The sequence below is a fragment of the Fonsecaea nubica genome, assembly GCF_001646965.1.
Source record: "Fonsecaea nubica strain CBS 269.64 chromosome Unknown Scaff10, whole genome shotgun sequence".
In the NCBI taxonomy this organism is placed as follows: domain Eukaryota; kingdom Fungi; phylum Ascomycota; class Eurotiomycetes; order Chaetothyriales; family Herpotrichiellaceae; genus Fonsecaea; species Fonsecaea nubica.
Genome location: NW_019173683.1, coordinates 66028 through 88553, shown reverse-complemented (window position 1 = coordinate 88553; position 22526 = coordinate 66028). Strand labels below are relative to the sequence as shown.

At 54.5% G+C, this 22526-nt stretch overlaps 8 protein-coding genes across 8 annotated transcripts; 3 read left to right on the top strand and 5 right to left on the bottom strand.

Moving 5' to 3' along the window:
- Nucleotides 1-155: 155 nt before the first annotated feature.
- On the bottom strand, nt 156-2591 carry AYO20_02315 (6-phosphofructokinase; the record flags this gene model as incomplete). The annotated part of the gene is made up of 1 exon (XM_022640619.1): nt 156-2591. One exon carries the CDS (start codon nt 2589-2591, stop codon nt 156-158), a length of 2436 nt encoding a protein of 811 aa, XP_022503268.1.
- Nucleotides 2592-4442: 1851 nt separating this feature from the next.
- Nucleotides 4443-8579, bottom strand: AYO20_02314 (hypothetical protein; the record flags this gene model as incomplete). The annotated part of the gene is made up of 1 exon (XM_022640618.1): nt 4443-8579. One exon carries the CDS (start codon nt 8577-8579, stop codon nt 4443-4445), a length of 4137 nt encoding a protein of 1378 aa, XP_022503267.1.
- A 526-nt stretch (nt 8580-9105) lies between these two features.
- AYO20_02313 (hypothetical protein) lies at nt 9106-10950 on the top strand (the record flags this gene model as incomplete). Its single annotated transcript, XM_022640617.1, has 1 exon — nt 9106-10950. The coding sequence occupies one exon, from the start codon at nt 9106-9108 to the stop codon at nt 10948-10950; it is 1845 nt and encodes a 614-aa protein (XP_022503266.1).
- Nucleotides 10951-11320: 370 nt separating this feature from the next.
- Nucleotides 11321-12460, top strand: AYO20_02312 (hypothetical protein; the record flags this gene model as incomplete). The annotated part of the gene is made up of 1 exon (XM_022640616.1): nt 11321-12460. The coding sequence occupies one exon, from the start codon at nt 11321-11323 to the stop codon at nt 12458-12460; it is 1140 nt and encodes a 379-aa protein (XP_022503265.1).
- Nucleotides 12461-13328: 868 nt separating this feature from the next.
- On the top strand, nt 13329-15287 carry AYO20_02311 (hypothetical protein; the record flags this gene model as incomplete). The annotated part of the gene is made up of 2 exons (XM_022640615.1): nt 13329-13700; nt 13908-15287. The coding sequence occupies 2 exons, from the start codon at nt 13329-13331 to the stop codon at nt 15285-15287; spliced, it is 1752 nt and encodes a 583-aa protein (XP_022503264.1).
- Nucleotides 15288-16024: 737 nt separating this feature from the next.
- On the bottom strand, nt 16025-16816 carry AYO20_02310 (hypothetical protein; the record flags this gene model as incomplete). The annotated part of the gene is made up of 1 exon (XM_022640614.1): nt 16025-16816. The coding sequence occupies one exon, from the start codon at nt 16814-16816 to the stop codon at nt 16025-16027; it is 792 nt and encodes a 263-aa protein (XP_022503263.1).
- A 1459-nt stretch (nt 16817-18275) lies between these two features.
- Nucleotides 18276-20092, bottom strand: AYO20_02309 (hypothetical protein; the record flags this gene model as incomplete). Its single annotated transcript, XM_022640613.1, has 3 exons — nt 18276-18426; nt 18535-18621; nt 18717-20092. The coding sequence occupies 3 exons, from the start codon at nt 20090-20092 to the stop codon at nt 18276-18278; spliced, it is 1614 nt and encodes a 537-aa protein (XP_022503262.1).
- Nucleotides 20093-20343: 251 nt separating this feature from the next.
- Nucleotides 20344-21978, bottom strand: AYO20_02308 (hypothetical protein; the record flags this gene model as incomplete). The annotated part of the gene is made up of 1 exon (XM_022640612.1): nt 20344-21978. One exon carries the CDS (start codon nt 21976-21978, stop codon nt 20344-20346), a length of 1635 nt encoding a protein of 544 aa, XP_022503261.1.
- Between the last annotated feature and the right edge of the window lie 548 nt (nt 21979-22526).

The following is a 22526-nucleotide window of genomic DNA, read 5'->3' as shown; positions in this document are numbered from 1 at the left end:
TTTCCCTCGGCTTGAACAAATTGTTCGACGGGTATCAAAAACACGAGCTATCGATTCCAATACCCCCAGGGTGGGACATTTTGACATCCTGTTCAGGGAAACCATCCATGTAATAAAGCACCAGTACCCATTCATCCCCACTAAACAGATAAGAGCTAGAGGATTTGCGGCCTCGGGGTGATTGCGCGGCTGGGGGCGACAGACACAAATGCTTCTCCGGGGGTTTCAGGCAGCGTGGCATAATCAGCAGTCCCGTCCAGGTCGTTTGGCCGGCCACTGAGGATGTCGATGACAGCCTCGACGGGCCGCCAATACTCGTTGAGTTGGCGACGCGAGCTCCAGTCGGTCTCGGTGGCCTCCAAGCCCAAGTCGCTGCCCATGGGGCTGAAGACGGCCTCGGACCCCTGGATACCGATGATGGCGGCGTTGAGGGGATTGGCGTTGATTTCGTCAGGGGTCTTGCCCGCAAAGTTCTCCTCGAGGAACTGCATGCACTTGATGGCGAGTTTGAAGGAGCGGATGCGGTCGATCGGCGACGGCTTCATGCCCTGCTGGTAGTGGGCGGGGACGGCGGCGCGGGCGTCGAACCTGCCCTGGGCCTCGACGTTGATGACGTCGGCGATCATCTGGGCCGAGTACGTCTGGCTGGCGCGCTCGTTGCGGAGGATGATCTTGCCGGCGCGGGCGGCGCCCCTGTCGTTCTGGAAGTCCTCGCGGATGAAGTCAATGTCCCGCAGCAGCATGCGCATGTTGATGCCCGCTTCGGGGGTGTAGACGGCCGAGGCGCCCACGGCGAGTCCCGTCATGGTGGCCAGGTAGCCCGACTTGCCGCCCTGGGTGTCGACGACGAAGACTCGCCGTCGCGACGCCGACGCCGACTGCCGAATCACGTCGCAGAACCCGACGAGCGTGTTGAGGCACGTGTCGCTGCCCAGCGAGTACTCGGTCCCGGGCACGTTGTTGGAGATGGTGGCCGGGAGGACGAGGAGCGGGATGCGGAAAGAAGGGTATTTGTCGCGGTTGTTCCGGATCTGGCTGGCCGACGTAAAGGCCTCGAAGCCGCCGATCAGGAACAGGGCGTCGAATTCGTACAGGTCGAAACAGTACGCCGTCTGGGCGAGGTCTTCGCTGGGGAGGCTGCGGTTGGTGCCCAGCTCCGACCCGCCCTGGTTGACCCAGTCGTCGACGTCGATCCACTTGAGTTCTCTGACTGAACCGACGGGTTTGTCGTCGTGGTGTCTCTGTAGGCCCGGAAAGCCGTTGTGAATGGCCAGGGGGGTGTGGCCGCGCGAGAGACAGTAGGCGACGGCGGCGCGCGTCGCGGGGTTCATGCCCGCGGCGGGGGCCCCGACGTGGATGATGGCGATGCGCATGTGTTTTTCCTCGGGGAGGCGGAGGCGCGGCCTCTCCTCCGTGGTCGACGTGGTCAGCTTGTAGCTGTCAAAGTAGTCCTTGAACTCGACGTCGCGGAGCTTCATGGCCCGGGTCCAGTCCTTTTCCTTGACGGCCGCGGCGGCGGATTTTGTAAGGCGCACGCACTCTTGCAGGTCGGAGCGGAGGATCTTGTTCTCGCGCACGGTGATCACCGGCGACGGCGTGTCCGGGGTTGCCTCTAGTAAGGCCTTGACGGCCTCGACGCCCTGCAGGGTCGCGAGCCAGCGGTCGTAATAGGAGGCGAGGCCGCCGCGCTGGATGTGGCCGAGGACGGTCTTGCGGGTGTCGAGGTCGAGTTTCTCGCTGAGGGTCTCGACGACCTGGTCGGCGGTGATTTTGTTCAGTTCGATGTCCGTGGCGCCCTCGGCGATGATGATGATGGTGCGCCGCTTGCCCAGGTTGCGGTGGCTGGTGACGATCTCGCACATCTCGTCGGCCCAGTCCGCGCCGGGCGGCTTCTCCGGGATGAAGACGTAGTCGGCGCCCGTGGCGATCGAGGCCATCAGCGCGAGCCAGCCGCAGTGGCGGCCCATGACCTCGATGACGAAGCCGCGGGCGTGCGAGGCGGCCGTGTCGAAGACGGCGTCAACCATTTCGCAGATGCGCTGCAGCGACGAGTAGCAGCCGATGGTGGCATCGGTGCCGGAGAAGTCGTTGTCGATGGACCCGACGAGCCCGCACACGTTGAGGTGGCGGTACGGCTCGACTTGCGAGGGGGTGAGCTGCCGCGTCTGCACCAGCTCGTCGAGCAGGCTGGGCCACTCGGCCCGGAACCTGTCGGCGCCCGTGAGGCTGCCGTCGCCGCCGCAGACGACGAGCCCCGAGATCCCCTTGAGGATGAGGTTTTTGGCGGCCTTGACGCGCCCGGCGCGCTCGAAGAACTCGCGGCACCGCCGCGTCCCGATCAACGTGCCCCCCAGGGACAGGTAGCCCCGGACGTCCTCCCAGTGCATGCGGCGGATGGCGTCGCCGCCGCGCACGAGACCCTCGTACCCCTCAAGGATGGCGTACGCCTCGCATCCCATGTGGATCGACATGCGCACCACCGCCCGCACCACGCCGTTCATGCCCTGCGAGTCGCCTCCGCTGGTCATGATGCCCACGCGCCTCGGACCGGCGGAGGATGACGATGGGGTGGTGTTTCGACCGAATGCCATTGCTGGTGTTTCCTTCCGTTGACGGATTTCAATCTAGAAAAACTTACTTGTCCAAGTCCAGCGAGTAGTCTGTGTTTGATATATCACTCGAAGGACAACGGGGTGTAGGGCGGAGTGTCATGTGCGAAAGCTTCAAGGGAGGGGGTTGTTTGTTCCTGGAGGGAAGAGATCTTGTCTGGTGGTGGTGGTGGTGGAGGAGGTTACTTTGACGTTTTACTGTGGGGGGTGGAGTGAGTCGGAGGGTTTCGAAATGTTAAACAAACTCTATGGAACAACAGAGGGGGAGGGGGGAGGATAGAGGGAGAAAGAGACACGCATACAGAGCCACAGATACACACGCACAGACACAGTGAGAGAGTGTGAGGGTGTGTATGTGAACGTGAACGTGGACGTGAATGTGTCAAGCAAGAGGGAAACCTTGGGTTTGTACTTGACCTTAAAACCCACCTCGTAAATCATAATCATCACCATCATCACGCCACGAATTTGCTTGGATCCTTATACAAGTGCTTGTATGTTCCGAGTTAAAGTACAAGTACAAGTACTTGGATTGACTTGGATCTTGGATCTTGGAGGACGAGGAGGATGCGGCGAAAATCGCTAACCGGGTGTTGATGGTGGTGGTGGTGAAGATGGATGGTAAATGACTCAAAAGGACAACCAGGTCATCTTCCGTCTCTTTTTCCTCTTCCCTTTCCATGTCCTTTGATCCCGGCACCTTCAAAGAGACAAGCCGTGCGGTGAAAGACTCTTCCCCTTCCCCCGTCCGTAACTTACATGTCCCTGTTCCCTGTTCCCTGCTCGCTGCTGGCTGAGATCTCATTTTCGTATTTCGACTCTTGGATTGTTTTTTTTTTTCTTTGTGGAGAAAATCATTCCGAGGGTGGGGGACGAGGATCGGAGGGGATCGAAAGAAATCCAGACCCATCCATCATCCATCATCCATATTAGTGCCATGCCATTAATTGATCCAATACTTTTGGGGAACCACGGGAACATCATATGATCTTTGGCATCTTCTGACCATTTCTCGGTTTTTCTTGGCCTTTGTGGGTGTGGCGCCCGTTGTCACTGTCATAGTCATTGGGTCATTGGGTCATTCCCCTCACAACTACTCCGTACGTACAAGGTAATACTTGTAGCCGGTACTAAGGACAAGGGAGTTCTTAACTCCATGTTCTAGAACGTGATGAGCGATGTTGGGTCCCAAGTTAGTGAGGTGAACGAAGTCCGAGTTCAAGTACCAAGTACTTGGTACACAGAAGAGCTCTGTGGTGTGATGGTGGGAATACTTTGACCTCAACCTCTTCCAAGTTTCTTGTACCTTGTACTTGTACCTGTGATAGACCTCCGTATAGTCTCACGGCAACGCTCCCACCCGATTCACGTACATCTGCTGGTCTATGTGGCTTGTGAAATCTGTCCTTAATTATCCCTACTTGCCTATGTATTATGTCTTTCCTTGAGATGGGATGGATTGAGTGCTTGATTGAGTGCGAGTATCTTGCTCTTTCCCCTTCCCCTTGACAATATCTCGGTGTCGTGACAAGTGAAAAAACTAAAAATAAAAGGGACGAACAGCTAAGGGACGTCCAGTAATAATGTCATCATATCGATGGGGGACAACACTATTGATTGACTCGCCTTGTTCACCTCAAGCATCGCAAAGTGTGTGGGCAATCCCTCCGCCAATGAAGGACACCTCTACAAGCACAAGTATGTACCTACCCTGCCTACATACTAGTATGTGCCTGCGCCATGTTCTCGCCCCCTCCACTCTTTGACGACTGAAATCATTTCGAGTTGCCCACTCGCGCCTCTGTTACATCGATGGCTATGGTTGATGCTCCTCTAAAACCCAAGATTGGCACCAGTAATCATGGCCAAATCACTCCGTACCTCCCACACACTCCCGCCCGCCTTATCGGCACTGTTGACACGTTGTTGCGTGCTGGTTTCCCACCACCTCTTCACCATGTCGCCGTCGATGATTCCGCGACCACCGATCCCATCAGTCTCCACCTGGCGATATGCCCGTGGGTTGAGGCTCGCGGGTTGATGGTCGAGCGTCGCAATCAGGGTATTCTGCAGCATGGAGAGGCGACGGTATGTGCTCTCGCGCAGAGGCGTCAGGAGAGCAAGTGAGCCGGATTGGGTGGTGATGAGGATCTGATGAGGTTGCGCCAGGCTAGGGTTGTGGCTGTTGTCTTCAAATTCCATCTCGTCACTGTCCAAATTGTTCCCGTTGAAAACCCGTGGCGACGACGGCGGGATCAAGGTCATGGTCGTCGGAACCGCTCCCGTGTGAAACGTGCTTCTCAACAGGAGCTTGGCCCCTCGCTCCGTCTTGGGGTTTTCAGGGTCATACTGCAAAACCCTCAGCATACCGTCTTCGTCCGACGAAATGATATATAGCTGCTTCCCGTCGGGCAGGAACTCGGCCGCAAGCACAGCCGGGTTTTCCAAGTCACGTCCCAGAATCTGCAGCTTGTACGGTTCTTCCGAGTACCCGACCAACCATAACCCTGAAAACGCGTCCCCCAGAATGCACAGGCCTGTCCCTGCAAGCTCTTTGGCGACATGCACGTAGTACCGCATATCCAAGAATGCAACGGGCAGAATGGACATGTCCTCCTTCAGCCCTCGGACCATGCATTTCTGGCCCTGCGAGGCCAGGAGGAAACCTTGTGATCCCACACCCGAGATCGCAGAAACCGCACCTCGCACGTCTTCTCTGGTGATCAGCTTGAGCTTGAGGTCAGTTTCAGGCACATCCGGTTCGGGAACGACGTCAACCACATCGAATATATATAGATTCCCCCGGGTGGTCACATTTTCTCCCTTGACCAGAGCTGTGCCCACGACGATCAAATCTTTGCGTTCATGCATTTCCTCGGAAATTTCGAGATTGAGTGATTTCACTGACAGAATCCTCTCAGAAGACTCAAAGTGGTACTGGCTGATGATCCGGTGTGTTTTCGAGCTAAGAAGCCTGAGGGTAGATTGCAGCGTCGCGGGTAAGAAGGTCGTGGCTTCATTTTGCCATTCAGGGTGCCACTCATCATCTTGGGGAAGTTGAAATTCTACAGGGTGGTTTGTAGCAAGGACATAAGAGTCCGCAGGAGCAAAGTAGCCAAGGGAGGCGATATCTAGTCCGAGTGGGATGCGCTTGATGACCCAATCCGATTGCCCCAGCATCAGCGACGGAGGAAGCTGAGAGAAGCAGATGTGGTCCGAATCGTCGATGAACACGAAACCATTGTGGTAGCTTCCAGTGTGGACCGCACTCATGGACTTGATATTTGGCGGCTGGAACTCGTAAACGCGAGGCATCGTGGAAGCTTCACGTAGAATCAGCATCGGCTGGGAGCCTGGAATGAACACTGAGACATGTCCAGCCAAGTTCGGGATGATTTGCATCGGACGTAGTGAGGTTTCTTCCCCTTCTTCCTCAACTTGGTCTTCGGGTGCTTCGGCCGGCTTGGTTGAGACTTTCTTGAACTTGAAACCTCCCACCACCTCCGGATCTGCAAAGGGCTCATAAATAATGACATCCCCTGTCGTGTTGCGAGCAACTAAATATGGTCGAGACTCTGTTGCGTCCCCTAGATTGACAATGAGGGTTTCAGCGAGATCATCCTTTTTCCTCCAATGCTTCGGTAATTGTAGGCCTTGCATGAGGTACGTGGGGAGGAAGGGCAGGCTATCACATTGAAACACCTCAAGGGCGGCGTTTGGTAATGACAGGAGGCAGAAGTGCCCTTCGGATGTCAACAATGCTAGGAGCGGCCCTCGCGGCGTCCCAGCAGCCTCGTAGAACCTCGATGTCTGAAAGAAATCGCTGGCGTCATGATAGAGCGATGCTGACAGGATAGACTTGTTCTTCAGAGTGCTGGAAATTTCAACTTCGTCCAGTTCACCGGCTCTATCGGCTTTGAGTGAGGTCATGTTTCCATCGTCTCTGATGAGAATGAGATACGGTTCGGCGAAGGTGGCCTTGACTGCCCTGGCTGTCTGGCCCTCTTCTTCATCCACGACAGGAAATATCTGGGAGAGGCCGAAATGGGCATCATATACGCGTACTTCTGTTGGAAGTACCTGGATTGTGTGGTTGGTCCTCTCCAGCTTGAAGACCGATATAGTAGAGCCAGCCGTCTCATCAAAGTCTGTGTCTGTGATCGGGACCAGGTTGTCGTCGGCGAGGGAAAACAAGGAAGATTTCCCAGCACCGTCTGGTGTCACTTGCGAGACCAGGATAAGATTGTCGAATCGAGACTCCGCATGCCTGTCAGTCGCATTCTGGTTCTTCCCAATAGAATTAAAACACCAGAGTCCAATAGCGTCTTCATACTTTATTCGCTGCACCACCTCCGGCTCCAGCTGCCGACGGATAAAGGCGATTCCACCGGCATTGCCTCGACCATACGCACAGACAAGTTCGCGGTCTGATGAATCGAGCCGCTCTGAGTCGTCACTATCTTCACGTTTTCGCTTGCCCAGACTTCCCAAGGCAATGTCATTAATTGGTGCCAAACATGCGAGTCGATCGACCGCCCGAAAGCTCTGGCCGCTCAGGTCGCCGGAAACGTGGCCGTTGTGGCCGTTAGTGATTTCGGCATAAAGATCGTCATCGTCGTCCTCATCATAACCATCTTCTTCATCGTCATCCTCCTGCGGCTCGACTTCATTGGCTTGTATCTGCGCTCGAGAGCGGATTCGCTTCAGCTGGGGGATCCTCTTATCTGTTGCTAGTAGGACTGAGTCGGCCTCCTCACTCCCAATGAAGAGGCGATTGGTTCCAAGGTTTGCGGTGCAAGATGCTGCTCCCATAACCAAACTTGGCGTTTGTCCGTCTCCAAGTCGACGAAGTGTCATCCCAGAGACCGAACGGCCGTCCATTCGGAACGTCAAAAGAGCAAGTTCTCCGGACCTCAGGATAACCAGCATGTCCCCATTTGCATTTCCCAGGTGCTCTACCTGACAGCCTTCTAACTTCAGACGAGCCTCGGAATGATCGGCCATGGGAAATGAAGATGCCTCTCTCGCCAGTTCATTCACCGCGACAGCGCTAGATTTCCCTCCTTGGTCGATATGGATCAATTCGTTGCCGCCAACCAATAAAGCCCCGCCGACTGGCAGAGGAAGAGCAATTATTCGATAGAGATCATTGGGAAGCTTCTGGACAGATTGCAACGTGGTTGACGCCTTTTGTTCGAGATCCAGAGCATAGACCGCATATATCGTAACGTCCCGCCGTTCCGCGCTCATATTTGAGGAGCGAGCAGCTGTAGAGTACAGTATCCCAATGGTAGGGTCGCGATACTCATGGAGGAAAGCAATGTCGATCGGATGTAGCAACACAGGATCAAGAACTGTCATTGGCAGAACAAATGAGGGACTGTAAGGAGTCTGAGGGCCTTGGACCTGTCCGTCAGCTTGCTCAGCGTGTGAGGGCTTTTCCTTATCCTCTCCGTCAAGGTCGTCCAAGTCGTCCATAGCCAGATCATCTCCAGCTTGATGGAAAGGAATAATAGCGAGATTACTGACGCCGAAATTGAAGGCCGCACATCTACTGGACGGATCAATCGTCAGATGACTGACACAATCGGCGAGATCAGGCATCCACGGAGCAGCCTGGAGATCATGGTGCTCGTAGAAATGTATTGACAGAGTAGATATGCTATGCAACTCGGGGTCCCATTCGACGAGACTCAGCTTAGCATCACGGAGGGCGATGAGGACGACATCCCCGCCACTTTTCGAGTCGGCAATCTTGACCTTGCCTAACGACGTGACTGTCCCTGCCAAGCTGTACTCGGCGATCGAGACGAGTCTCGACTCCTGACCACCATTGACCGGCTTGCATTGGAAGACTTGGAGCAGAGACGTCCGCGCAACAATCAAATTGTCGGCATCAGGTGAAGTGAAGGGGAGTGAGAGGGCGTGAGTGACGCCCGAAGGAGGTATAAGCTCGGAGTAGCACTGCATTCTGAGGTTGGTGCTGGAAAATGAAAGTGCCAGGTGATCAGCTGGAGTGGCCGGGAGCACTATTCGCTTCCTGGCATCTCTACAAGCTCTTCCAAGTTGTTTCTTTGTAGCTGCATCACCGGAAGTTGACTTGTTGCAGGAGGAATGTAGACATTGATATATCTGTCAAGGACAGGGCGCGTTGAAGGGGGCCAAGTCGCAACTCCAGTTTGATATTTTGGCCTGACACGTGACTAGCCTGCTAATATCGAGCTAGTCCGAATCTAGACCAAACAACACAAAGTGGGCAGCTATGACGACGCATCCTTCATCATGCGACACCCACTGACACCTGAACCTGCGCTGCCATGAGCTTCTCCAACCCTGAGGTCACGATTGCGCCTGACTGCCGCGCTACCTTATTTCCCTGATCGTTGCATCACTTTTCATTCCATCTTCATCGCATATAATCCAGCTGGTCTGAGATGCAGACGCTGTGCCATTGCGTACCGCCACACCCCCATTGAAGTCGCCAGGAAACATCGTCATGCAGATCTCCTCATTGACAGAGACCGGGTTCGAAGACCCAGGTTACTCGACCATGGCCGCAGCCGGTTATATCCAGATTACATTGATCTGGGTCGTCTATGCCATCGCCGTGGTCATTCTCCTCTCCATCGCTTGTCTCTTTGTTTACCTCTACCAAACACATCGAGACCGGTCTATGTTCGTCACAACTGTCTGCATCTTCACGATCACATCTCTGCTGGCAACCGTCCTCCTACTCCCCGTCGATGTCGCGCTGGTCTCTAGTACCACAAGCTCAAAGTTGGGCCAACGGAAGGACTGGGCAAATCAAGAGAAGGTCGACAACATCACCTTTACCCTCCGGGTCGTCTACTATCTTCTATACTCACTCGATGCGCTTCTCTGCTTACTTGTTATTCCATTTACCTATTTCTGGTACGAAGAATATGATGAAGTCGCCCAAGAGGAGGGTAACCAGACTTTCGGCTCCAGATTCTGGGCTGCGTTCAAATACACACTAGCCTTCGTCTTCCTTTGCGTTGCGCTTTTCCTCGTGGGCTTCTTCGTCCCTGTTGCCCGCCACAGAGAAGGGGCCCATTTCGACCTCGACTTTTTCAAGAAACTACTGGCCGAAAACCACGGCGAACGCGCCTTGACGTTTGCGCTAGGCCTTCTGATCACGATTGGAGTGCTCATCTACTGCTTCTATACTGCCGCGGGCCTCGCGCTTCTCCCTCTTACCCTCATCAAATCTGCGCCCAGTGTCTCAGCGCCCGCGCTAAGCGAATCCACCGCGTCGCAATTGGAAAGCAATCTCGAGAGGCAGAGACAGCTGGAGGGCCGTGCCCAAGGCAATCCCGATGGCCTGTCCTCCAAAGACCAAAGAGAACTGGATGCGCTTGTTCGTGAAGAACGTACTCTTCGTCGTCACCAGCGGCTCGCTGAGGAATCCTCGGGGAAAGACCAAAACATCTTCTGGAAATTTTGGATCAAGCTGGGCGCCGTTCTGCGGCCTATCAAACTCATTCTAGGGCTTCTGCTGGTGATCATTGTACTCTTGATCTTCGCCAGCATGCTCATTACAGGCATTGATAAGGCCAAGAACTCGATCTGCAAACAGCACTGCGGCTATCTACTGGCACACATCAACATCTTCCAACCGGTCAATTGGATTCTCGTCACGTCCGCCAAGGTGTTTCCTATCGACTATGTCATCTTCATGCTAATCGTGATGCTTTTCTTCAGTGCGAGCATCATCGGAATTGCGACCATTGGCATCCGCGTCTTGTGGATTACAATCTTCCGAATCCGCAAAGCTCACACATCACCACAAGCTTTGTTAGTTGCCACTGTCATGCTCACTCTCATGACGCTGGCCATCAACTACTCAATAGCTATGATGGTGGCTCCGCAGTATGCCACATTTGGCCCTCAAACGTTCTGCAACCATCCCCTCAAGCACCCTGGGGAACAACCCGATTGTACTGATCACCCACAGCACATTGTCCCATGCACCGAGTCAACCGAGAATCCTGCCGCCAGGAATGTCTGCACCCCGTCTGTCGTGTCCACGTTCCTCAACCGTGTGACGGTCAACTTCCCCTTCTTCGGTGTGGTCGATTTCTGGGCGCAGTTCGTTTTTCTGGGAATTTTCCTGCTCGGCTTCATTATTCTCCTGTTCCGTACACCGAAACTATCAGATCCAGATTCCGAGGAAGATGAGCTGGAGGAAGAAGAGGAAGGTCTCTTAGCAAGCACAGGCAGAAGGTTTGACGCGACGTGGCAAGACGTCACGGGCAGAGTCAGCCATGCAGGTAGGAGGGATCAACAAGGACGAGGGACAAGGGATAGCCCTAGTCATTGAACTGGCGAGCTTCACTTTGTTCTCCTTGGTATGGCTTGGAAGCACACGAGTGTTATTGGCATCGGGTTATGGTAAAGGTACCGTTCAAAAGGCGATTGGACGACTGGAAATAGGGTTTATGCGGTCAATGATGGATGCGCACTATGTTGATATACCCGTTCCAATTCTAATTCTAATTACCAAGTAGAGTGTGTCAACCACTTCACTGCAAGGCCGTAGTGACGACGTGCGCGGTTTATCGTCAATGCAAGAGACGGTGAAGTTGAGGCTTGGGCACTTGCACCGCCACTTCTGGAACCGCAGTGAAACATTGTCCTTTTGACCAAGTGTCGGATAATGACTTTCTCTCAGGCAGCCACCTCGGATCGCCATGCAGAACCTCGACTTGACCGCTTCAAAATGGGCAAGTCCTGATGTACGCCGCGAGCGAGAATCGCAGATCCCAAGCTGGACCCGAAGAGCCGCCTCACCACGGACCCAGAATTCAGTCCCATCGAGCTCGGCACAGCAGCCACAACTGCCACAGCAACAGCAACAACAACCACCATTTTTGCCAATCCCCGCCCCGTTGTCGACTCCCGTCAGCTCCGCTCAGCAGCGAAGATATCTCTCTCGCGAGGCTGAACTGCAGCGATTCCGCAGGCTGTTCCGGCGACTGGCGTGGAAGGCCAACAGTTTGACGCACTGGTCCCACCGCGCGCTAAATCTAGCCCAACAATACCAGAACCGACAACACAACCTCGACAACCAGGGGCAAATCGATGGCCTTGTTGACGGAGACGGACCCTCTGGACCTCAGGCTACACTGGGACCGTACGACCTGATCATCGACCCGGTTGACGCGGAACGGCAGTTCAAGATCGACTTTTACGAGTTCTACGCCCTGCTGGAGCGGGGCCTCGTTTGCCTCCTGGGTGTTTGGGGGATTGTGATCACCGCCTCCGCTACAGCAACAGCAGCAGCCGGGGCCACGACGGCAGAAGACGGAAAGACGGAGGATCACGCGACCCCCGCCTCACGCCGCCCCATCATCGGCGACTCGCTGTACTTTCAGGGCGCGGCGCACCGGTTCCACGCCAACGTGCTCGCCGCGCTCGACCACCCGTCGAGCCCGCTGCACGCGATCCTCGGCACGGGCGCCGTGCGCGAGTACATCGGGGTGGCCAAGGAATTCCGCAACAAGTGGAAGGATGTCGAGTCGCGGCCCGAGGACTCGTTCCACGGCCCCGACCGGGTCGAGGAAGAATGGGACCGGGCCAAGATGCGCCGGTACGAGAAGGTTCTCCGCGACCTGAAGCTGGAGGAGATGCTGGGCAACGTGCTCCGCGGTTTGGAAGAGGCTGGACGCATGGCGGAGCGCGAGGTCGAGAGGCTGCGAGCTTCGCTAGGGGGAGAAGGTGCGAATCGCGCCGCTCTCGGTGCTCCTCGCGATATGGATTGGGATATGCAGGATGCTCCGTTTGAGGTGTTGGATAGGCCAAGCGATTTAGACTACGAGATGGAGTTTTGACCGGGAATCACACACACACACACTCTCTTCTTCATCCTTGTCTCTTGATTCTTTAGAAAAAGAGCGGGGGTTTGGCTATCTATTCCCTTCCCCTCTCTCCCACACTTAAGAACCCCGTGGGCCAAAAATGGCAAAAAACTTATCCCAGGGCAGCTCAACCCCGCTGGTCTGTGATAAGGAAAACTCGCTCCTTGCGGAGTTGGTTTTATCTCGGCCGGTTATACTACGGATTTTATACTACGAGGGTTGGTTTGATGTCGTCGGATCGAGGTCGTCGCGGTCGGAGGGGACCAGTGGGAGGAAGGAATCGAGGTGCTGATGCCCACTAAACCCGGTCGGTGGTTTAGTTTTGACCTCGTCAGGACCTGGATTTCTTGTGCCGTACTCGGGACTCGAACTCGGTATCTTTCGCCCTTGTTGTGGATAAAGGGGGTCTTTGCGTGCCAGAATTTAGAGACTGATAACATATATACGAGTGATTTCTTGTGGGGTTTGTGCTAGTACCGGTACCGGTACTGGTCACCTCTGTTACTGTCAACTCTAGTAGAGTCCTATACTTGGCGGAGTGACGGATTCACTGATATGGGACTAAGAGTGCCAAGGCGCTAGTGCTCGACCCTGGAGTCTGGAGACTGGCAGACTGGGAACACTAGGCCGGATATGAGTGGTATTTTACGATTTCCACCACACTCTTCGCGCTTGTCTACCTCTCTGCTCTCACGGGTGATGGGGTTCAAGACAAAAAGAATAGCAGAGCACCAAGTCACGAGCTAGCTAGCTAGCTTAAACCTATAGAAATGACAAAATCTCCCTTATTCATTGGACTTCCTCTCTTCCTCAGCCTGAAGCTCCTCGATCCACTGACTAAATGGACTTTGATTTCGCCGCGTACCTGCGACGTCTGGACCCAACGTACATCTACCGAGTTGACCGGCTCAGCGGGGGCGTGGTGAATGTGACTGTGCGCGCGAGCAAGGATCGCCTACTTGCCGTCGAGGTTGCGGTTGCGGATGCGGATGCGGATACTGCCACAGCAGCAATAGCAGCAGCATCATCTGAGACGTCATTGCGCATGTTGGATTCAACAAATACTACTCAACGTGATGATAATACCGATATCAGGACCGACTTGGACTACAGGCAAGGCCGGTTCCCGGAACACAGGTCGGTGATCTTGAAATATGCGCCGCCGTATATCGCGGGAGTGGGCGAGAGTGCGCCCATGTCTCAGGGCAGGCAGGTAGGTAAAGTAACCCTAACATACATACATCTCCTTGCATACATACTTTCAACGGCTCGTGTTGTTTCATGTACATACATGCATGTCTGCTACCCGCCTAGGTACACAGGTGCCTATGTATCCTGCAGACCTACTTACTATGTTAGGTACTTATGACGGGCAAGGTTCTATGGCCCAGTTCTGAACTGACAGTGTGGTGTATTGCAGGAGGTCGAAGCCGCTTCGCTAGCCTTGTTCCTACCCGCCAGCAATCCGGCCGGGTCGAGCGCGCTGTCACCAACCCCTTCAGGGGGTGTTCTTCGCCATGTCGCCAAGAAGTCGGGAGTTATGATCCCTCAGCTGCTCCATCACGATCCAGCTGAGCATATCCTCATCCTCTCCGACCTGGGAGCACTACCGGACCTCTCCAAAATCTTCATCGAGCTAGGTGGGTTCACGCCCGAGGCGGCCGGCGCGGCGGCGTGGCAACCGCCTCCATATGCTCCGCGCTTGGGCCATGCGCTCGAGCCTCGCGAGATCGTGACGTATCGAAGGATAGGCGAGAAGCTGGGTACGTTCTTTGCACGCTTGCACAGCCTTAGCAGTGTCCAGTCCGTCGTTGGGACACGCCGCGACCAAGCGTACCATGGCGAGGGCGAAGCCGAGAAACCTCGAGCTGAATTTCCCTCGCTGCCAGAAATGAAAAGTGCCATCCACGACCACGTCATCAAGCCAATTAGATCCCAGCTCGACAAGTTTCTTTTCCTCCTCGACGCAGCAGAGGCTGAAACTCTCTTTGCGGCGGTCGAGGCAGACTTTCTGCGCCCGACTCCTCCGGAAGAACAGTGTCTCGTCCTAGGCGATTGCTGGACCGGCGCAGTGTTGGTCGACATGAGACACGGGACCGGTGATGACGAGTCGAACGTGGGCGTGGGCGTCATCGACTGGGAATTTGCGAGCATCAACGGACGAAGCGTCAACGGCGACGTGAGCCAGTTCCTCGCCCACCTGGAGTTGTTGCGGGTCGCCGCTCACATTCACCCCCCGGGCCAAGCCAGCGGCCACTTGTCGGCCGTGAACGCCATCATCGAGGGCTTCATATCCCGATACAAGCTCACCCAAATCTCTGAGAGTTTCGTTGGTGGTGGTGATGATGATGATGATGATGATGATGATGATGATGATGATGATGATGATGATGAAAACGACATCGACAACCGCGTCATGCGGTCCGCATACCTCTCGCACGGCGCCGAGATGATCAACTGCGCCTTTTGGAAGACCTGGGTCTGCCGGGATCCCGCGTGCCCATCGTGTATCAAGACTACCAACACCACACAGAACGCTTCGTCGCCGGATCCCAGCGACAACCTAGATCCACCGCCGCCTCCTCAATGCACCGTCATCACGAACCTGGTCGGCCGGGGCGTCTCGTTTCTGAGGTGCGCGATGGCCCCAGACCCGAGGGGCTGGACGACCATGTTGAGACAAACTGTGGCTGGTGGCGGTGGTGGTGGTGCCGGCGATGATGATGAGTTACTCCTCCCAGGACCGGACGCGGAAAAAAGGCAGACGATGGGGCTTTATGACCTGTTTGACGAGACGTGATTGTCTTACAGTATGTACAGTACATACAGTGGCAGTGGGCAGTGGGCAGGGATCAGGGACCAGGGACTTTTGTTTTCAAAAGGGAAGAGACAGCAGAGGGCCGAGCAAGAGAAATGAGAGGGGTGTGCGCCACTTGATACTGAATACTTAATAATGCCCAGTACCTCGTACAAGTCGACAGACAGAATGGGGATGACGAGTGAAAATCATTACTACAGCTTGTTGTACCTCGTACTGTACTGCAGATACCCACCCACTCGATCACTCAGGCGACTGAGAATGATACCTAGCTATTATTATCAGGTCTCATTCCCTTCGTTCAAATCCCCGTGGTCTGCAAAGGATTTCAAAGAAGGCAAAACATTCCAGTCCGCCCCTAGAATTCACCCTCTCGAACGCGAACGCCGGGCGCGTTCATGGCACCTAAGTGGTAAACGGAAGACCGGTTAATGGTTGACATGGCCGTGGCAGGGAGGAACCATACTTGTAGGTAAGAAGAAGAAAAACCATTGACTCATTGTTGAAGTCGCGCTAAGATACTACATGCAAAGATGCAAAGATGCATACCCTCCGTCCCGCCCACTTTCACCTTCTGCCTGTTTGCCTGCATAGACTACATACGCAACCCCTCTCCGTGCGTGGCGCACAAGTCCAAGGAGATTCTGCAAAATGGGAAAGATTTTCTCGGTGAATAAACCGCTTCGCGCGTAGTTGATATATTGATATAAAAAAACAAATTAATCGGTGGTGGAAGAGTGCCTGTCTGGGATCCAGTTGTACTTCCACGTGTCGTACAGCGCACATTTGGCGTAATTCGTGGGGGCGCGCACGCCGATGCTCTCGTCCACCTCGGCGCCATTCAGAGTCTGGTGGCTGCAGTGCAGGACGTGGTCGTACGACAGCAATTCCTGGCTGATTGGTCTGTTGTTGCGCAGGGCACGGACAGTCTTGTCCCACGAGAAGATGCAGTGCGCTTGATGATAACTCGACGACATCCATGCAGAACCGTGTTCGCCTTTGCGCATCTCCTCATCCGTCAATATCACTTTGCCCTCGGCGTCAGCATACCACGTCCAATTTCCCTGGGCGAGGTATCTTTCCGTCAGGATAGGGTCGTAGCATGGCTCCGGGACCCAATCCTGCATCATCACGTCGTACACGCAGCCCTTGGCGCGTGCTTCCTCTGGGTTGTATCCGCAGTCGAGAATCTGGCCGGTCAAGCTGTCGGGATCTTCTTCGACTTTCGCTTCCACCGAATCGACGGGTCTTGTGGGAAGTGGGACGTCTGCGGCGGAGGTGCTGCTCGATGCGCCCATATCGGCGACAGCTGTATTGCCACTAGATTCCTGGGGAAAGGGACGAAGAACAATGGCGAGTGTCGCGCCCACACCAGCACTGGCTAAAAGAGCGAGGATTCCGACCAAAATCTTCCACCATGAGACCGAGGCGGGTGGTGGCGGGAGTGGTTGGGGTTCGTCCTTGCCATCGTCGTGGTCTTTGACGAGATCGTAGCGGTGATTGGCGCCCATGGCTTTTATTGATGAAAGACGACTTTTGAAGATAAACCAGGGATTGTTGAGAGAAGAAATCTGGGGTGGAATTGAGAAGGAAGAAAAGACCGAGTTGTTGTCACCACTCTAGTCGCCTCGCAATCAGAAGACGACGCGAGGAACCGGCTATGGCCATCCAAATGTAGACAGCGCGTCGAGGAAACGAGCGTATCTAACGCCTGCAAAGACAAAACCCTGTGCTTTTGTTGTGATCTTCCAACGGCTGGGGGGATGAATTTGAATTGCGGCACCGGGTAATGATAACGAGAGGATGGGTGGATGGATGGATGGATCGGAGGAACAGACAGACAGACGCAGGTCCGCTGCCAGGGCACCAGGGGGATCCCGCCCTACAAATAATGCTTAGTACCAGGTCACCAACTGCGAGTTTAACAGCTGACGCCACTCACCCGACATTGAACTCTCCTCCCTCGGAAGGGCAGACTTTTAGAGTTGGCTTTGAGAAGAGGCTTGGGCTGGGCCAGAATGGCCCTGTTGGGTGGGATGTGGGATTTGTAACCAGTAGCTTTGCCACAAACACCTGTTAGGTCCTTGGCTCCCAATCGGTATTGGACAAAGCACATGGTTGCCCTCAGTGCGCAGCCGAGATTGGCCTCGTCTACTAAGACAACTGGGGCCTGACTATTACTCTTACGGGTCAAAGGCACGCGGATTGGTCTGAGGAGAGGGGAATTCCTTGTTCCTGCTTGACTCGTGCTGTGTGGGTTGTCATCGAAAACATGGTGAGGCTTTATCGCCAAGGTCCCCATAGTCATTCCTCACACCTTTCTTGGGGACACTTCTAGAGATCCTCATGGATTTCTCAATTGTCCAGGTATCGTGCTTCCCACGAGTTTCATCAGCGCTGACACAATCGCGGCTCCTTGCAGCGTCGAAACACTGACACCCGCAATCACTACACCATATCAAGCCGCCGAGTGACGCCATCGACTAGCGTGAGATGTCGGTCGAGATTGCTTCTGATCTAAAAAAGAAGCCAAAGGAAATCACCGGAACTATTCTAGAAGTCGACCCCTTCTGCTGTACAAAGCCTGCACAATTCGCCTTTGGTGCGACCACAGAATCGCTGCAATGAATCCCTTCCTTTTCGTTGCACGACTCGGATGAGATTTGGAAGATGCATTGGAGACGGAAAGCACAGCCTGATGCGAAAGGTAACAGTCACAAGTCGGGAGTCTCTCTCTACTTGGCTATGGATTGCGTCCTGGGCCATGTCACCCCAGTATATCCCTGATGGTTTGTTCTCACGGCTGCATCATCGTCTGTTTGTGCGACAGAAGACGCGAGTAAGTAGGGAAGAAAAAAGGCGGAGATGACGACGCATATCGTAACCTGGGAATATGGTTCAAGGCACCCTTCTCAAGCAGGAGCTGGCAGATGTAACTCTGTTACGCAGTCTATCGTCAGGCGCTCGTATTTACATCCATAAACACAGTTTCCCGCTCGCGGTGCCTCCGGCAATCCAGTCTTTCGAAGGGTGGAAGACGGCGACGGCAGGAACCGCGGTGATGCCTTCGCCACTGAGCTGCGCGAGCTGGTCGCCGTTGGCGGCATAGACATCGACAAACCTGGTAGAGCTGTCAGAAAAGTGAAATGCAAGGGCACTTTCTCCCTGGGGAAGAAAAACACCGATCGGGAAACAAAGTGACAGAACTGGAAGAGCAAGGATGTCTTACCGATTCATGTTCCCCACGACGAACTTCTGGATGTTGTCTTCGGGATAAGTTTGCCAGCGCGGTTTGAGGATGGTGGTCCACCGGCCTCTGCAATCATAAAGCATACAGTCAGTCTATCACTGCCACCACTCCCCGAAGGAAGGTGCTTGTACAGAGAAAAAAAAAAGATCTCTTGGACTCACGTCTGGTTGTTATGTCTCACCACAACCTCCGGCTTCATGGCCGTTGGCTCCAGCTGAAAGCCTGCCGGCCAGGAACTCATGCTCTCCACCGTCTGCGTCCCTTTCTTGCCTTGCTTACCAACTCCAAATGAGTGGATTTTGATTGTGTCATCGTAGCTCGTCGTCGCCACTTGACCAGCGGTGTTGAATGCCGCATGACTCACGCTCAGTCTCGATTCATGCTCGCCCACCAGCGTGGGCAATTTCTTGGTCACCTTGCGCAGATCCCACAGCCGCATGTATCGGTCGAGCGACGCTGTGGCCACGTAGTGAGGCAGCAGCGGGTGTAAGCTGAACCCGCCAATCTTTTTCTCCGAGAGCTGAAAAAACTCGCACGCCGAAGGCGGTTGGCGCGTATCGTGCCGTCCGAACGCCCCGTTCAGGGTTGTGAAATATAACGTATGCGGGTCGGTGGAAGACATATCTACCCCGGAGATGGGCTCGTCCTCTTCTCGATCCGAGGGGCCGTACACCTCCACGGCAACGGATTTGGAGAGGTCGGTCGCTCGGATCGAAGAGTCGTACGAGGACGTGTATAGTGTCTGCGGTTTCGACGGGTGGCTGTGCATCGCGGTTATGGTGCGTGTATGGGGTTTTATATGCGTGATTTGAGGATCGGCTTGGTCTGTCTCTTCTTCATCCTCGTCACCTGCTTCTTCCTCTTTCACGTTCGTGTCTGGGTTCTGCGAAGCATCCACGATGCCCAATGACCCCATCTTGTCCCCGGCAAAGACAATGGGCTTCGAGGTCGTCGGGTGGAACGCCATGGTGTATATCCTCTCCGGCGTGATCTTTATGCGGTTCGGCTCCCACTTATCCCACAGACCCAGCGAGCTCATTCTTTCCCTGAGCGCCTTGAGTTCTTTGTCTGACGTCTCGCGTATGTCCTGCTCGTCGAAGGTGCGCTCGTACGGTTTGGCGACGCCCTTGAGTATCACATCCGTCCCGATCAGACTCGTTCCATCAGCGGCGAAGCTCAGGTCGCCGGTGACACGTTGCCTCTTCTGCCTCTCGACTTCCTTTTGCTGTTCGTATTCGACCTCTGCTTTTTGTCTCGCAACATCGCTGTCCGCTTGTATGCCCGCCAAACGTGAGGATGTGCGACGAGGGGTAACATCAACAGCCTCTTTCTTAACACGCTTTGCAGGGGGCGCCTTGGGCTTGGAGGCTCGCTTTTGGCCATGTTGCGTGCCCGCGGACGTCGCACTGGAGTAGAGGCCTGCTTGTTGTGCTTCTTGGGTTAACTTTTTGAGGAGGGCGTCTCGCTCGGCGATATTGGCCAGTCGTTGCTTTTCAAAGTCGGACTGCTCGCCAGGAGGCTGTCGTCCCCGGGCCATGGTGACGATGACGTGCAAAAGAAGAATGGCCACGATATGATGAATACGAACAGGAAGAGTTCAATCACGCGACGGAAGCACGCGGTGGAGCGAGGTGACTGGAACGTGGTGCGCGATTTGTGGGGACGAGCGCGTAAAGTGGCTGACAATCCCATATGCTCCACAGGTTCCATCAATAGACTACCAGACTACTCCTCGAAGCAAGGCACGATCCGTCGAACACTCGGTACAATACCACAAGTCTTATCGTATTAGGATAGAGAGATCATCTCCGACCATATAATATCCTCTACATCGTCCCCGAACCCCTCTTGAATTTCCAGCAAGGGTTGCGCCTGCGGAATCACGCTCTGAATCTCGTCTCTGATCGAGGCAAGGGACAGGATTCCATGTCTCCAGCAATGCTGTGCAGCTTGAGTTGCAAACCAGGTCCGATTCTTTACGTCGTTCTGTGAGCCACGCCATCCGAGGTAAAGGGCCCACAACAGAAGGGCGAGATGAGAGTCGTCCGGCAGTTCATCACCCAAGAGTCCATCCTCAGGTGCTGCTCGTTTCATTTGATTTTGTGATCTTCCTGGGGACACCACCATTGCGGAGATATAAGCTCTCAATCGACTACTCAGCCTGGTGTAGAGAATGGGTGCAGCGAGGTCGCGGAGAATCCGATATGAGAATATCAGGGTAGCAGTGCCCACCACATTTTCCATCAGCCTATGTTGAGGTAGTGCATCCCGATCCATGCGGTTAGCAGCGCTCGCGGGTCTCAGCGGCACATCTAGGATAGAATACTCGAGCTTCCAGAGCAGGTCGCTAAAAGTCCGACATAAATGTTGTTGGCGATCCTGGAGCAGGGATGCCTTCAAAGACGACAAAATGCGCAGCTGTCGCACCATATCTCCTACAGATTGAGGTAGATCTTTCAAGCCAATGCTTGCTCCTGTCGGTTGCCCCTGGTTGCTGTCATCGTTGGGAACTAGACCTTCAGCCGAAGCTTTTTCCACCACGGTTGGCATCTGGGTCCGAAGTCTGGTACCGTGCATGGCGGACTGCAGCAAGTCTGCCCATCCCACCACTCGTTGAATGTGTCTGTTCGAGTTCAATGTCTCCATACCACCGCGCATGGAAACTAAATGGCCCAGGCCCTCGGAATGGGTGGTTTGAGCTTCCGTTGGCCATTCGAAGTGGTTGTCGGAACTGGAGAGAAGCGCAACTGCCCCCACTGTCTCATCGCTTAGAGATTCTTGTAAATTGTTCAGCCTTTGCGCAACAATCCGCATGGCTTCGCCCCGATGCTTGAAGTAGACCTTGGACAAATCAAACGAAAAACAGTCTCTTCTATGAATTGCAACCAAACTCAATGTCGCGTGGATGATCGCTGGGTCCATCAGTGCAACGGAAATCCATCTCGCCTCGGGATTGCAGGCAAATGAGTTGGCCCAGAACGAGGTCGAATAATATTGGAGAAGGCTCTGAGTTTGTGATTCCGCGAGATCAACTTTCAGCGTGCCAAATGGATCTAACGCGTCAAGACCATGCAGCCCTGAGATACCGGACCGTTCTTCGTTGGAATCAGGAAGTGCTGGGACGAGTGGCCTCCGGCTTCTTGGTATTCCCACGGATCTGCGACCACGAGCTGTTGTAACCATTCTCCGCTTCCTGGGCTTTACATTTGAAGGCCTGGTGGATCGGAATCGTGACATGTGGGAAGTCATGTGCCGGTCAACATTTGCGGGGGTAAATTTCGACGTGGGATCGCTCTTCTGTCTCAGGTAGTCTCTCATCACGAAGGCACGCACCGAGCTGCGCTCTTTATTGTCCGTACTCGAATGAGACTTCTCGCCGCTCACGGTGACAAAGCGAAGCTCGCGAGTCGTAGAACCGGCCATATGTGCCATGCCGAAGACAGGACAACAGTCGGCGACAAAAGTAAATACTAGAATTGTTTGAACGACTTCACGAATGCCACCGGCTTGTCAGTAGTCCGTGGGGTGAGTGATGCTGTTGCCCACGTCGTGAAGGAGACGGGGATCTGCATTCTATACAAACGAGCGGAGTCGAAGCGGCCCATCGTGCACCTCAGCCTAAGTCCACTAAAGCCCTCAGAGTGCAACGGCTGAAAATGATAACGGCCGCAATTGGAGGATGGACTATGCGGTTTTTTTGGTGGACAGGACCCTGTGGCTTACCTGATGCAGGAGAGCAGCCGATTACTCAACTACTGCAACTATGGCTCAAATCAAAATGCGACGCCATCCTTAGCTGGAATGTGGCACGGCTGTTTCGTTTGAACTGCTACCTCATCTGTCGCACGCATTAGTCAGTTGTTAGGTGATTGAAGAGGGACGCTTCCAACTCCAAGGGCAGTGTCCTCGCTAGCATCGTGCACGATTGCCTCGACCTATCAACATTGTGCTTTGGTGGACTCGAAACAGCT